At 34.2% G+C, this 16,403-nt stretch overlaps 1 protein-coding gene across 1 annotated transcript; it reads right to left on the reverse strand.

The window, feature by feature from the left end:
* Positions 1 to 343: 343 nt before the first annotated feature.
* Positions 344 to 15,922, reverse strand: LOC108910663. Its single transcript, XM_018715355.1, has 9 exons — positions 15,829 to 15,922; positions 15,200 to 15,652; positions 14,712 to 15,148; positions 12,103 to 12,294; positions 11,657 to 11,986; positions 8,134 to 8,714; positions 4,115 to 4,828; positions 917 to 1,381; positions 344 to 708 (listed from the first exon to the last, which is right to left on the reverse strand). The coding sequence occupies exons 2-9, from the start codon at positions 15,634 to 15,636 to the stop codon at positions 538 to 540; spliced, it is 3,327 nt and encodes a 1,108-aa protein (XP_018570871.1). The 5' UTR covers positions 15,637 to 15,652; positions 15,829 to 15,922; the 3' UTR covers positions 344 to 537.
* Positions 15,923 to 16,403: the final 481 nt, after the last annotated feature.

Genomic DNA, 16,403 nt, shown 5'->3' on the forward strand with positions numbered 1-16,403 from the left:
GACCGTGTTGTATTGTATCGCGCTCATGTCCTCATATGTCTAATTTCTGACCTTGTTCATCACAAAAAATGATATTTTCACCCTTCTTAAAATATACAATGTAAATTTAATTAATATCAAAATATTTAAAAAATAGCATTAAAAAAATGTTAAGCTAATAATTTCGATTCCTGAAAATGATATAAATTTATAAGAAATCTTCCAACTATTATTTTACGTACCTGCAATGAAATTTGCTTTAAATTAACCTGAAAAATTCCATTGTTGCCGCCAACGAACACCTATACGGACAACAGTAAGGACGAGGAGAGGATTTTGGAAACGGGGCAAAATAAACACAACCTTAGAATAATATTTACTCGGGGCAATAAATTTACAAAACCGTTAAAAAATATCATCGTCGAAACTGATAAATTAACTATATTCAGGGTCATATACAAATCTGCTAAATACAATCAGCTTCTGCACAGCAGATAAAATTCGTATGTACAAATCATGTCCAGTCACGCACACACTAAAACTAAGTGCTTTGTACAACTAGCCGGAATTTTTTTTAGGTGTTATAAGGGCAAATTTACTCCTCATGTCCGAAAACACTTTCCTCATTCCGTCGCGGGCGGGGATGCCGCCGTGCAAGGATTTCGGTTTGTGCAAACATTTCTTCTCCTCCATCAATATGCTCTTGTCTGGGGTTTCCAGACCGTGCATCTAAAAATAACTCCCCATATTTAATTTCTTTTTATAATTCTTAAAGCGATCGTCAAGCAAAGCTATCGTCAGCAGAAGTTAGTAAAGCGGGGTATGAAGCAAAAAGTTCAACAATTCTCAAAAAAATTTTTGCCAATTTCATAAAATATATAAAAACCAAAAGTGGCAGCTCCCAAAATAACCAAAAAACAACAAAAATATGACCTACCTTGACCTTATGGTTGAAGCAATCCTCGAACATCGTGAATTTCTCCCCGCACTGCTCGCACTCCAGCTTCAAGGCCAGGCTGTTGTTCAGTACCGGCCTGGAGGAGACGTTGAGATTGTTGTTGGGCACCAGGCTCTTCCTCGAGTACCGTATCGACCTCCGCCTGGGCGAATGCACAAACGATTTCTTTATCTTGAAGGAGAGACGCTTGTTGACCTGGGGCGAGGCCTTGACGCAACTCACCCTGACGTGCGTGTCGAGGAGCAACCGGGAGGAGAAGGTAGCGCCGCAAGTGGCGCATGTGAACTTCCTGTGAGTCTTCTCGTGCAGATCGAGGCTTTCTTGGGAGAAACACACTCGCGAGCAGTCTTTGCACTTGAAGGTCAGCTTGGACGTGGAGGTTGTTCTCTTCGGGGACCGGGGCCTGCTGGTGGAGGGCCTGGGTAGGACTTTCTTCGGAGAAACCTGGAAAAATTGATTTATAAACGTTCGCGGTGGGGCAATTCCGTATTTTTACTTTACTATAAAAGTATTGGGCTAAATTAAATAATTTCAAACACTTATCTTACAAATTGTCAAATGTAGAATGGGTCAAGTTCTCTACAAATGGGTAACTTTAAAAAATTCTACTTTTTGAAAAAATGGTATTAAACTTTTCAAACTTGAGATAACATATACAGGGTGGCCAAAAATTAAAAAAAAAATAAAATTTGATAAGGGAGAAGTACAATTAGTTTTCATTTTCGAAAAATGTAATGGGAAAATGTTACGTGGAATTAAAAATTCAGTCTAAGTTTAGGTTCATAACGTCCTTCTATTTTTTTTTGTCCTTTCAGGTTCTCTACAAATAAGTTTTTTACTATCAATTTGACAAAAAAAAGATATATTATAAAAAGTTCTACTTTTCGAAAATATGGTATTAAATTTTTCACATTTAATATAGCATAGAACTTTTTATAAAGAATACCTCTTTTTGTAAAATTAATAATAAAAATGTTACCCATTTATAGACAACTTTATAAATATACAATGTGTCCCTTTACAATGTATATTTATAAAACAAAAAAAATTTGGATACTACTGACCGTTTATGTCATATATTTATTCTGTAAAAAGTTGGAAACTTCAAAAGACAGAAGTTGGTACAACAGTAGAAATCTTTTTCATATCGAAAATTTGTACCAAATGAATTGTAGTACTGATTTGTATAACTTGAACAAATGATACAGACTTGACAAATCTGTCCAGTCAAAATAATAATCTTTTCACAAATATTCATTAAACTTGTCTCAAAAATAAAGAATATATATTTTTTAATAGCGTTTCCCAAATATTAAGAAGTATTGAGGTTTTAAAAAATATTTTTGAGAAATTTGGAGAAAACATAACAGCATTTTCAGAACTTTCACGAGAATATTTGAGAATGTGACTATTTTTCATTAAAAACAAAAACAAAGGGTTTCAGGCAACAGTTATTTGGAGTATTCAATAAAATATGTAATATTTAAAACCATTACAATAAATGGAACATAAATGATAGGGTCTTTATGCCAATTTATACGTTTGTGCTTGGGACATTTGAACTACTTTGTCTATCTCCTCGAAATTCTCAAGAAACCCAGGAAAATATCAAAATTAGCCCACTCTGTAGACTACAATAAAAATTTTAAACTTTTTTAAATTACACAATTAAAAATATTTGTTTACACTTAGTGAGAGCAGACATTACATGACATGACATGACATGACATGTTTAAATAGCGTTTCCCAAATATTAAGAAGTATTGGGGTCTTAAAAAATATTTTTGAGAGATTTGGGGAATACATAACAGCATTTTCAGAACTTTCACAAGAATATTTGAATGTGAATATTTTTCATTATAAAAAAAAAACAACAAAGGTTTTCAGTCAACAGCTATTTGGAGTATTCAATAAAATATATATTTAAAACGATTACAATAAATGGAACATAAATGATAGGGTCTTTATGCCAATTTATACGTTTGTGCTTGGGACATTTGAACTACTTTGTCTATCTCAGAAATTTCAAGAAATCCAGAAAAATATAAAAATTAGAATACTCTGTAGACTCCAATAAAAATTTTAAACTTTTTTAAATTACACAAGTAAAAATATTTGTTTTTGCTTAGTGAGAGCAGACATGACAGATGGACGATTATTTTTTTAGAATAAAGAATTTTGTTTTAAATAGCGTTTCCCAAATATTAACAAGTATTGGGGTCTTCAAAAATATTTTTGAGATATTTGGAGAATACATAACAGCATTTTCAGAATTTTCACGAGAATATTTGAGAATGTGAACATTCTTCAGTAAAAAAAAAACAACAAAAGGTTTCAGTCAACAGCTATTTGGAGTATTCAATAAAATATATAATATTTAAAACGATTACAACAAATTTAACATGAATGATTGGGTCTTTATGCCGATTTATATGTTTGTGCTTGGGACATTTGAACTACTTTGTCTATCTCTTCGGAAATCTCAAGAAATCCAGAAAAATATCAAAACTAGAACACTCTATAGACTACAATAAAAATTTTAAACTTTTTTAAATTACAAAAGTAAAAATATTTGTTTTCGCTTAGTGAGAGCAGACATGACAAATGGCCGATTATTTTTTTAAATAACAAAACTGTGTTTGCGTGTTTTCATAGGTATATGTGATGTATTATCCCTCACTGACATAATAGTCAGTCGCCGACTGTTCATCGTGTGCACCCTCACTTATTAATTAAGGTCGTCAATTATTAATTGCACACTATGTAATAATTTACGTGATTAACACGATATGAGAACATCTGGAGTATTGAAACGAACTTCGCCTGCGATTAGTATCAAAATGAATTATTCAGAAGCAAACGATCGATAATTCACTCTTTTTTCAGCGAAAATAACAACTGAAAATGCGTAGACGGGCAACAATGTAATATCTGCAAAATAAAAGCAACACATTCCATTTTTTGAATTGAGTTGACTGTCGGTTCAGAGAATACACCATGTAATATACCGATGACCAGCGAAGTGAAAAAGCATATTTTATACGACATCTCCTGCAGAGATTACGACAAAAATACTTTTTAAAAAATGCATAACGTGTGTGTATATTTACCGAGGCCTAATAAAATATCCGTTGCACGCTCTGAAAAATTATGTGTGCTGTCGCTTATTCTACTCACCTTTGTCACTGACGTGGTATTGACCATCTTCTCCTTCACATGGGATCGTTTGTGGACGTTCAGGGCAGATAAATCAGGGAAACTCCTCTTGCACATACCACACTCAATTCGTTTAGTCAGCTTCTTCGTCTGCTTGGGACACTCGTGGCGCTTCAGCAGGACGCTGTTCTTAAACGACGCCTGGCAAGTCTCACATTTGTATTTGTACTCTAAGTTGGTGATGGCATTTTTGGCAGCGGCTTTATTCGCCTGGCTGTTCCTCAGTCTGTTCTCAAGGCTGTGGTGATGCAAGTGGGTGCTGAGGCTGTTCTGGCTGGGGAAGGTCTTTATACAATGGGGACATTTAAACTCCTTCTTCGTCGTGTCACTCTCGATCTCGTCCGATTCCGTTCGGCTCTTCTTCTGAGGCGACTCTTCCGTGTCGCTGTGACTGTAACTGGATTTAGGCGGTCGGCCTCGCCTCCTCTTTGTGCTGTCCATGGGATCGGGGTCTGTGGACTTTTTCGGCCTGCCCCTTCCTCTCTTGGGGCTCTCTTGTTGGTCGTGTGTTGTCTCTTCATCATCTGACCGGATTTCTATGATGCTGACATCCGAATCTTCGGCGTCGTCCATGTCGCCGCCCTTTTTGTGTTTTTTGTGCTTTTTCTTCTTCCTGTTGACTTTCTTGGGATCGTAGTCCTCGTCAGAATCAGTTAATATCACGTACTGTGTCACCTTAAAAAGAATAACAATCAAGAAACTGCATTTAAGACAAAACTGTCAAAATTTTATTTTGCTACTAAAACCATGAATTAATTTTGAGGAATTTACAATAGATGGCGTAACTTATGCTGTATTACATCGGACACTTCTGTAACAACACATTTTTTTCACAGCTCCGAAGAGGTCGAATTACGAGCCATCATTCCTGTTTCATTCAAAGAAAAGTGCTGCTACAAGTCATCCAGGGTTGCTGGAAACTTACGGTAAACATACTCCGTCGATAACAATGTGCGAGTATTGGTTTTGATATTTTAGAAGTGGTGATTTCAATATAATTGACAAAGAACGTCCCGATCAACCGAAAAAAATCGAAGATAAGGATTTCGAAGCATTACTCAATCAAGAATCACGTCAAAAGCAATATAAACCTACTGAATCGTTGAATATCGGTGACACAACAATTTCCAAATGTTTAAATGCACTTGGTATGATTAAAAATAAAGGAAATTGGGTGCCAGTCGAGATATGTTGAGTGGCGATTTTTTACATGTGGACAATTGCTTCAACGGCAAAAAAGAAAGGGTTTTTTGCATCGTATTGTCACTGGCAATGAAAAATGGAAATGCTATGATAATCTTAAGCAAAGAAGATCGTGAGGTTTGTCTGGTCATGCATCAACATTGACAGGAAGGCCAAATATTCATGGTTCAAGGCTCATACTCTGTATTTGATGGGACCAGCTTGGTGTTGTGTACTATCAGCTACTTCAACCGAATGAAACCATCACTGATGACCACTACCGAACACAATTGCTGTGTTTGAGCTGTGCATTGAAGGAAAAACGGCCGCAATTCGAGCAATGACAAAATAAATTAATTTTTCAGCATGATAACACTCGACCATTTGTTGCTCATGAAGTGAATAAATACTTAGAAACGCTGAAATGGGATGTTTTACCCAATTCAACGCTTTCAATATTACGAAGATACGAAAAATTGGATCGATTGGTGGATGTGGATAGCGTTCTTTCGACGCGGAATCCGTATGCTGCCAGAGAGATGGAAAAAGTAGTGACTAGCGGTGGGCAATACAAATTAAAAATGCACATAATAGTCTTGAATTTATAAAAAAAAATCCCTCAAAATTAATTAGCAGTCCTATTCATAAAACCTTTGTTTTGATTTTTATCTCAAACATAGTCAGTAAACAATTTTGATTCACACGAAATCGTCGATAATTCACTAGGTAATTTTTGTTTTTTTACACTTAATATAACGTATGGACATAGTAATAAATAATACTCACATATAAAATACAAAATCAATTAACTTTCCTCTTCTTTGTAAACTATTCTCTACAACTCTAACGTCCAGCAATGATGCCTACGTGTCAGAGATCAGAGACCGTTTGAGAATTTTGAATTCAAAATCAAATCAACGAAACTTGATTTTTGAGGTTAGGAACGATTCGAATTTTAACGTATGAAGAGTAAACAGGCGGCAAATTTAAATTTGAATAGGGCCGTATCTCAAGATTTGTGTACATTTAGAAGGCATTGGAAATATTGTCTGTAATTATTTATTCGCAGAAATTTATGGGTACTTTTTTTTAATTTAGTTGGGTATTTTTGCTATATTAAGAAAAAAAAACAACAAAATTATTTGTACATATTTAAAATAGAAGAAAATGTGTGAAGAGGCAAAATTTTTAATTCATTGGTAAAGTTCCAAGAATTAATAAGTTCAATCAGAAACGATGTAACTAATGAGTTTGGTGGAACGCAGAGTATTTAATTAAAAAGACCTTTAAACTGTTTTTCAATGTTTCTCTAACTTCACTATTTTGGAAAAAAAAAGTTAAAACTGTGCTTTAGATAATAAAATGAGTTACATATGTAGTTCAATATTTTTCTTTGTCTAAAATAATGTTTTAAATCATTAAGTCTATATTTCACTGAAAATTTTTCCACAAAATCATTACTATCGTTTTCCAAAAAAATCTAACATCCCGTACACAAAGGGTGACCACTAAAAACCTGTGATTTTCGGCCGTTTTTTTCACAATTCGCAGAGAATTTAAAAAAATACATAAAATTAGGTTTTTGGTCGCAAATTACTTGTCGTAAAAAACTGAAATGGGCATAGCTTTTAGTATTACGAAAATTTTAAAAATCACCCCTAATTAGGGGTTGAAAAAAATGACAAAAATTAAGAATTTGAATATTACCAATTGATATAAAAACTATTAGCATGTGAATTATCTTAATATATTTTTTTTTGGAATTTTTACAATAATTTCTGATTTTCTCTATTTTTGGGGATGATTCCACCTCCTAAACGCGCTTAAGGGTGGATTTTCTAATTCAACACGCTTATTTCAGTCATGAGAATAAAACTTTCTTTGTATCAAGAATCATTCGATAGAAAAATTCACGTGCTAATAGTTTTTATATTTATTGGTAATATTCAATTCTTTATTGTGGGTGTCTTTTCAACCCCTATCTAGGGGTGTTTTTTAAAAATTTTCAAAATACTAAAAGCTATGCTCATCTTAATTTTTTACCACGAGTAACTTGAGCCAAAAACATATTTTTATCTATTTTCTTTAGTTCTCTGCGAATTGTGAAAAAACGGGCGATTTTTGCGATCACTCTTTGAAGGTAGCTTGAGGCAATAGATTAAATTTAATCTAAGCGAAAATCGTCAACCATCAACTACTACTCTTCAAAGAAAAAACATATCTACATTTTAATTACATATTTATGTGGAAAATATCTAATTGTACAGAATGTCAGATTAAGTTAGGTTAAGTTGGTTTAAATTGGACTGTTATAATAGTCAGACAAAAAAAAAGTTCAAGAATTAACTGCATTTACATATTTGTGAATTTATATTTATTATCTCATCTATATTAATTATTATCATGGAAACTCAAACGAATAAAAGAAATGAATTATTACAGCTCCCATACTGGTTATTTTTATTACATTACCTAATTTTTGTGTTCACTGGGCTTAATATTCTGACATCTGTGGCCAATAATAAACAATTTTGATTATTTTAGCAAAAATATAATGTACCATTGCTCTAAAGCCACCGATTGTGTCATCACATTCAAAAAGAAACAAATTGAGAGTAATGTACCTATAGTCACGATTAAGACTATGGTAATTCTATACAAATTTCGTGTTTTTCAGTACATGATCTTCAACCGCCTCAAAACGACTTCAAATTCATAAACGGAACGTTAAATTTAAAATATATTGCAAAAGTTCTAAAGTTTTAATATATCGAATTCAAAACAACACACTAACTCACCTCCAACTTATCCTTATTCTTGAGCTTCTCCTCAACGTTCTCGATGAACCCGTTGGACCCCACCATCACCTCCTGCACAATGATTTCCTCATCCCTCCTATTATCCACAGGCTTGATCTGCTGCTTCCTGGGCAGCCTCGTCTGCCTGACCGGGGCGTGCGGTATGGTCGTCTTACTGATGAAATTATTGAACAACCTCGCCTGGACCGCCTCCTTGCTCCGCGCGAATCTCTTGTTGAACCGCTCGTCTATCAGAGCCTTAACCTCGGGCTCCTCCCTCATCTCCGGGAACGAGCTTTTGAGGATGCTGCGTGGATTCGACCGGATGGGCCTTAGGGCAGTCGTTGTGGTCGTCGCGTAGTTTACCGAGAGGGAATTGACGTTTTCTTTTTCTACATGGGGTACGACGTAGTAGATGAAGGTTTTCTTGTTCTTCAGTTCTCTGGCGACCTTGACCAAAGACGGCTGCTTGAGTATGTTGGCGCGTTCCAAGACCGGAGGTTTCTTCACGACTTCTTGGAGGATGGTGTCCGATTCTTGGTAGGGAGGGCAGGCGGCGTCCTGGTCTATGTCGCCCTCCGCTGAAACGATATTATTTTCAGTCGAGGTCAGCTTTTAAATCTCAAAACTTTAATTAGGTAGAATTGTAAGAGGGTAAAAAATAATCTTTTAGTTGTGCTAAAAATGTAGATTTTTTTAATAAAAATTAATTCTGTGATTTCTGTGGAAGCCGAGATGGGCTGGAGGATATATTCTTTTATTTTTTCAAAGTAAGAAAAAAAAACGCAACTTGTAAGTCGGGAAAATACAATTTCGGGTTCTAAATGAGAAAATTTGACCTATAACTTGAAAAACTATAATTATAAATTTTAAATGAGAAAAATGGACTTGAAAGTAATAAGTTTTGATTTAGCAGAAATATAATATTTACATTTTTCTTACTTATAAGTCAGAATTTCTGACTTGTAAGATTTTCTCATTAAAAATGGAAATTTACAAATTATAAGTAAAAATTATAAGAAAGAAAAAACTGGTCTTGTAAGTTGTAAGATGGAAAAATATGAATTTGAGTTCTAAATGAGAAGAATCCAATTTACAAATAAGAGTTAATAGTCAGGAAAATGTTACTTTTAATGGCAGGTTAAATTAGAATGACTTAGATTGCAAGTCAGGAAAATATTGTTCTATGTTCTAGGTGAGAAAATTTAACCTGTAGATCGAAAAAACTATAAATCTGAGTTGTAAATGAGAAAAATACAAATTACAAGTTCTATGTTCTAAGTTAGCAGTACGAAAAATGTGATTCCAATAAGATTATATTAGATGTAGGATTCTATTAAGTTTGATTATGAAATTTACTTTTTTCTTGCCTGTAATTAGGAATTTCTGACTTGTAAATCGAAATTCCTAACTTGTAAATCAGATTTTTCTGATTCAAATTTCGAAATTTCCAAAATAGAACTAGAAAAAATATAATTTATGTGAGAAAAATTCAATTCTGAAATATCATTCCAAAAATAAATTAGATTAATTTTTTGACTCGTAACTTGAAAATTCTGACTTGTAAATTGGATTATTCTCATTGAAAAGTTGAAATTATATTTCCTGAATTACAAATAAAAATTTTCAAGTTACAGGTAGGAAAAAAATTCAAAATTACAAATCAGAAGTTACAAATTAAATATCGAATTATTGAATTAAGTTTTTTTCCGGATTACAACTCGAAACTTCCAACTTTTTCATAAATTTTTCTCATTTAAATCTTGGAATTACCGTTTGTGACCTACAAGTCGAAATTTCAGAGTTACAAGTAAAAAAAAATACTATTCCGAATTCTAAGCGACAAAAATCTGGCTTGTAAGGAGAAAAACAAGTTCTGAATGAGAAAAATGTAAGTTACAAGATACACGTACCTACCAAATTAAAAGTCAGAAAAATATCATTAAGATAGCAAGTTAAGTTAGGTTACGTTATTGAAAGGACATTTTTCTGACCCGTAACCCAAAAATTCTCATTTCAAAATTGGAATCATATTTCCTAACTTAAAAGTCAAAGTTTCCGAGCAACAAGTAAGAAAAACATAGTTCTAAGCCAGAAAAATCCAATTTGTAAGTTGGAAAACTATACGAGGGGTGATTCAAAAATAAGGTTCCCAAGGCTGTCGCAAATATTGAGCAAATTCTGCTCGAAGACCGGAAAATCTTGATCAAGGAAATGGCTCTTCGGGTTCCTGAGGCTTCCGAAGCCTCCATTGAAAGGATTTTGACCGAGAAATTGGGCTATCACAAGATTTGTGCACGTTGGGTTCCGCACATGCTTACAGCAGCAACACAAAGAGCAACGGGTCGATTGTGCCCAGGAGTTTCTTCAAGAATGCGTCGAAAACACTGAAGAATTCTTGGACTCCATTGTCACTGGTGATGAAACATGGTGCCACTACGTCACTCCCAAAACAAAACGACAATCTCAACAGTGACGCCACTTCAGTTCGCCGCTGTCTGCAGCAAAAATCATGGCTTCGGTGTTTTGGAACCGTAAGGGTGTTTTGCTTATGGAGTTTATGCCTAAAGAGGCCACAATAAACTCAGACAGTTATTGTGGGACCTTAAAAAAACTCAGAAGGGCTATCCAAAATCACCGAAGGGGAAAATTCACCAAAGGCACAAGACTGCACCATGACAATGCACGTCCGCACATTTCACGCCAAACCTAGGAATTAATCAACAAATTTGACTGGGCTGTCATTCACAACCCCCCTACAGCCCTGATTTGGCACCGAGTGACTACCACTTGTTCCCTAAATTAAAGAATCGTGGACAACGATTCAACATGGATGATGAAGTGAAAGAAGAAGTTACCAGGTTCATCAACGAGTTGGCGGCGAACTACTATGAGGAAGGTCTACAAAAGTGAATGTCTGTCAAGAAAAGTGTATTGAAAAAACGGCGACTATGTTAAAAAGTAGCGGAAAAAACTAGCTTTCCAATGGTGTACTATTCAGATAAAATAAACAATTCTATTTTTAAAAAATGTGGAAACCTTATTTTTTAATCCCTCCTCGTAATTCCAAGTTCTAAATGAGAAAAATCAGATTTACAAGTCAGAAGTTACCAGTTAGAAGTCAGAAAAATATACTTCAGTAGCAGTTTAAGTTAGATTAGGATAGATTATTGGATTAAAATTTGTCCGATTTATAACTCGGAATTTTCCACTTTTAAATCGGTACTTTTTCATTTAAATCAGTCACACCGACGCTATAACACCAGTGACAAGATTGAAAGCAGCAACGTTTGGAAGCATCGGATATGACCAAGTTTGTTTGAGGAGTGGTTCCAACCATACCAACCTTAGAACCAAGAATATGAACCACAATGAACATCAGGAGGAGCCTACGGGTACTGATAGCGGGTCATTTTGTAATCCTTCTGTGCGTCCATATAGTTCTACCACAACGTTATCATTTTACCAAAGTTCCATTTCAAATTATAAAATACATAAAGCCATTTCTAAAAAAAACACCTACCTGTAACATGCAACCCTTCCACGATCTGGTATTCGTCATTGTCGGAATCGTTTTCTGTTCCGGTTTCCGCATAGTACGGCTCCTGGTCCTCTTCCTCCTCCTGGAGAACATCTGATTTTTTCGCCTCCGACAATGTCTCGAAAGCGTCTTCCTTTATAAACACCTGTTTAAAGTGGGTCCTGTGAGGAACCTCCTGCAAAACTTGACTGTCGCTCGTGTCCGTTTCCTCATAAACATGCTGAATTTCCTCAGAAGCGTAATGCTCATATTCCAGGACGGTTTCTTGAGCCTCGTCCACGTCCACATAGCCGTTGTCCACCTCAACATTATCTGGACAGACGAAATTAATAATAACAATAAATTTATTTATTTCAAATATGTTTTAACATCGAATTATTGTAGTACTAATAGATAAATCCCTCTTTTCTTAAAAATTAATAACAAACCTTCAACTTCATGGTCGGAAATGGGAATCTCTTCCTCATTGTTGTCCTCTTGATAAGGTACAGGTTTAACATCCACCTGATTATACATGTGGTACTCTTCTTCTTCAGGGGATTGGTCACCAGCGTCCAGACTCTCTTCTTGGAACAATTCTTGCTTTATATTGGAGGCGGTGGAACTTTCTTCCAGTATGCCTTAATAATGAAGCGAACAATAAACTAGACGTCAGGTCATCGTCAAGATCGTATTCCGCTATGTTAATGTTTATCACATTGAACAAAACCGGAACAAATTATTAAAACAATAATTTAATGCCCTTGAATGCAAGCAAGCAATCTATTTATGCATAGTGATGCAAAATGCTGGAGAATTCATTTTTAGAGAACAAGAACAAATCGAGAATATACGAGAATTTTGTAAATACATTTATTCTTAAAATATTGTTAAATGATTATTATTTTCAATTTATATTTAATTTTTAGAAGATTTTGCAGAATTTAATATATACAATCGTCTGGTTTGTTAGTTTGCAAGTGTACCAAATTTGAAAAAATTAGTAGGTTAAAAAAATCGGATTTTTTTTTTATCGCATATGAACCCCGCAACTATCCTTATGGAAAACCGGTCCCGGTCAAATGGTACGAAACTTTACCGAATGACAGTCCTCAATGTGTCGATCAAAAAAGTACATGGGACCTAAGTCTGAAAAACTACTGTTCTAAAGCTACAGCCTTCTGAAGTTATCGAATCCACGTGCTCGATGACCATCAAGTCCAATGATTTACGGGCGAGTAAAAGCAAATATTTCTTTATAAAGTGACCAAGCTGTATGTTTCTTGATGTATTTTCGTGTGATAAATGGGAATCCACGGTCAAAATAGCTGTATCATCCTTCAGTCTTCAGAAAATCGGTGAAGCACCTACTGAAGAACAATGATAGCGACGCGTACTGCTTGAGCGACATCTTATGTTTTTACGCATTCCGAACACTTATCCGTCATCAGCATATCTGCAGCATTCCGCAGTCTTCAGGAAATAGCTGAAGCACCTTCAGAAAACTGAAGAAAAGTTTTGGTGATTCGCATTCTTTAAGCGATACAAGACATCTCATGTTTTAACGATTCGATAACTTCGCTGTAGCTTCAGAATAGTAGTTTTTCAGACTTAGGTCCCATGGACTTTCTTGATTGACACATTGAGGACTATCATTTGGCAAAGTTTCGTATCATTCGAAAGGGACCGGTTTTCCACAAGGATAGTTGCGGGGTCCTTAATATAACTCAAGAATACATTGCCAAAATTTCAAAATCAAATTCCTATTCGTTCCGATTTTATGAGCCTAAAACCGAACGTGCATTGGGTGAGCGCTTGGACGCATAGCAGGTAGGACGGAGCACTTGTTCAGGTAGTCTACTCATTTATTAAGCAAGAAAAGAACAGATGCAAGCTCAGAATGCTGCTTATGAAAAAAAAAGACTGCTATATGGTGCTGGAATCACTGATTGATCAGAAAGCACTCTATATTATTATCAAATTTCTAGATTTCGGAAATCTTCAAACACGTTTTTCTCTAGCTCAAAAAGATATGAACCGATCATTATGAAATTTAAAAGAATGTTGCTTTATGAAATTACAAAGAACATGAACCAACAATTGGGATGATATCATAATTTTAAGGGTGTTTTTTATTCAAAATAAGTGAAAAGGACGGTGAAAATTCATACATTTTTCAAAAACATGTCAAAACTCCAATTTTCACAATTTTTATCCGCAATGAGGTTCAAATTCTTAGAAAACATGTTAATAATGCAGGAAAACAACCATTTTACTTTCACATCAAAATTGTAACCTCCACATTTCTCATGAACAACTCGGACAACAACCTCTGATGGACAACTTGAAAAATTTTGTAAATGTTCAAAATATTCTCAAAATAATGTTAAAGTTTGATCAAATTCTAATCAATTTTTTCCCACTCAAAAAATTCATGAATAACGCCTGAAAATCAGCCTCCCTTAACTGAAAAAGTTATGGTAAAAAATTTATTTATAAAAATCTAAATTTGTGATTATATAATTCTGTAAATATCAAACTTTTGAAAAAGCATCATAGAAATTTATGTCATTATTTCTGTTTGGATTAGAATCACCTTCTAAAATAAACACACAAATACTATTAAAGGTACTCTCTGAGAAAATAACAAATCGACAAAAATTTATCATTTGGAATATTTCTTTGATCTTCGTACCAATCCACATATAAAATTTTTGCCGGATGTGCATTTTCATTGCACAGAAAATACCTCAGAAAAAATGTTACTTAATATACTCTTTGTATAAATTACTTTACTTCAATATACCATACTTCACCGACAATATTAATTAAACACACTTAGAAAGAAAAATACTGTGAAAATTAACAAATTGAAAATATTTGCAATTTTGAAAAATGACCGACTGCAATTAGACTTTTAACATTCACCCTGTGATCTGCAAACAATGAAATGTGATAAGCATTCGCTTAACATTAATAAAATTGTGTTGATAATGAAAACACTGCTTCACTGCTACAGTTCCTTTTTTTCTACAAAGAAAGAATTAATCAAACTCACCAGTTTTAACATCAACGTTTTCCTCTTCTTCAAAGTTTACTCTTAAATGTATATCCGATTCATTTTCTTCATACTGTATCTCTTGCTCATCCCCCAGTTCCTCATCCCTTGATTCTCCATCAATAAACACTTGCCTATGGCTGATTTCCTCTTCATGTTCCGGCTCGCCCTTTATAAACATCTGAACACTACCGCACTGTTCTTCCTGGATATGCTCCTCGGACAACTCTTCTTGTTCCTCAAAAATGGGTGTTTCCTGTATATCCTCAGTCTCTTCCTGGTAAATAACCTGAGTCTCTGTCATTTCAGCTTCTTCGTTATTAACAGGCTCTTGGACTGGACTTCCACTTTCTACATCTTTTTCATGTGTTTCGATGTCATTCACCAGTAGCTGAATTGACTCGGGAATGGCCTCTAACTGACCTTCCTCCGTTGTTCTGCAAATTTAAGAATTGTAATTTCAGATTTACTAAATAATTCAAATATACCTGAATTTGAACTGGTATTTCTGCATGTTGCCCTCTTCGTCCTGAGCAAACTGTATTCCGTATAAGTCATCAGAACCTTCTACACTAAACACTATAACTTGTTGATCGTTCATTTCACTTTCATTAGTCTCTAAACTCTCCATCGGACTCATATTTTCAAACTGTAAGTTCTCCTGTGGTGCAATTTTAGAGTTCTCCAACGTTAAGTTGTGTAAATCTTCCAAAGTGATATCGTTGGTTGTCTCCAGGACTGATAGATATTGTGTCTCGTTATCTTCCACGGCAGTTGCGTAGCTTTCATTAATGCTGTCAGTTAATGTAGAATCTGACACATGAGAGAAGTCTAAAGACGACTGGACAGCCACTTGATCGTTCCAAACCATGGTCCCGTTATGGGTAAAGGCTCTGTCACCCGTAAAAGGGTAACGGTCTGACATGTTTCTTGCTGCAATTCTGAAAATACAATTCCAAACTATCATATGAAGTCAAATTAAAATTCGCCACGAAATCAAATTAAATACGTCCATTTTATCTAGGCAATAAAATATGAATTTTTATTGGTGGTTAGGAACAAAATTAAGGGTAAACTTATGTAAGTTTAAAAGGCCAATAAAGTTTGGTTAGATTACCTTTCTCTTTAAAATAAATAAACACACTATACTAATTACACTTTCTACTATTAATTTAAAAAATCGCCTTAAAGATAATTATTAACACTTATACTTATTTTTACAATATATTTTACTTAAAATTAAAGGACAAAACTTTTTCAATTGACAGAAGTTTATTTTTGGGATTGATTGTTGCTTAAAGGGGAAGAAGAAGGGTGGCGTCAGTTACAACAGAAAATGATAGCAGATACAGAATTGTGTGTAATAAAAGAAGATGGCAAGTAAGTTATTTAAATTCCAATTTTAATTTTATGAAATTATACAAAACATTTAGTTGCTGCGGCACGGAAAAACTAAATATTTTAATTATGTTGTTAATTAATAATTTTAATAAAGTAATTAGGGATTATAGCTCTTTAAAATGTTTTTTTATGTTAGTAATTCAATGTTGATCATTCGATGATAGATGGCAGTACATATATGAAATTAAAAATTACTTTTTTCAATTGGATAAATGTAAAAACGCGATATATATATTTGTCACTTATTTTATGTAAAATTTTGTTGTGGATAGTGAAATAGTTAATTTATGT

Source organism: Anoplophora glabripennis, unplaced genomic scaffold, assembly GCF_000390285.2.
Source record: "Anoplophora glabripennis isolate ALB-LARVAE unplaced genomic scaffold, Agla_2.0 scaffold517, whole genome shotgun sequence".
Lineage (NCBI taxonomy): Eukaryota > Metazoa > Arthropoda > Insecta > Coleoptera > Cerambycidae > Anoplophora > Anoplophora glabripennis.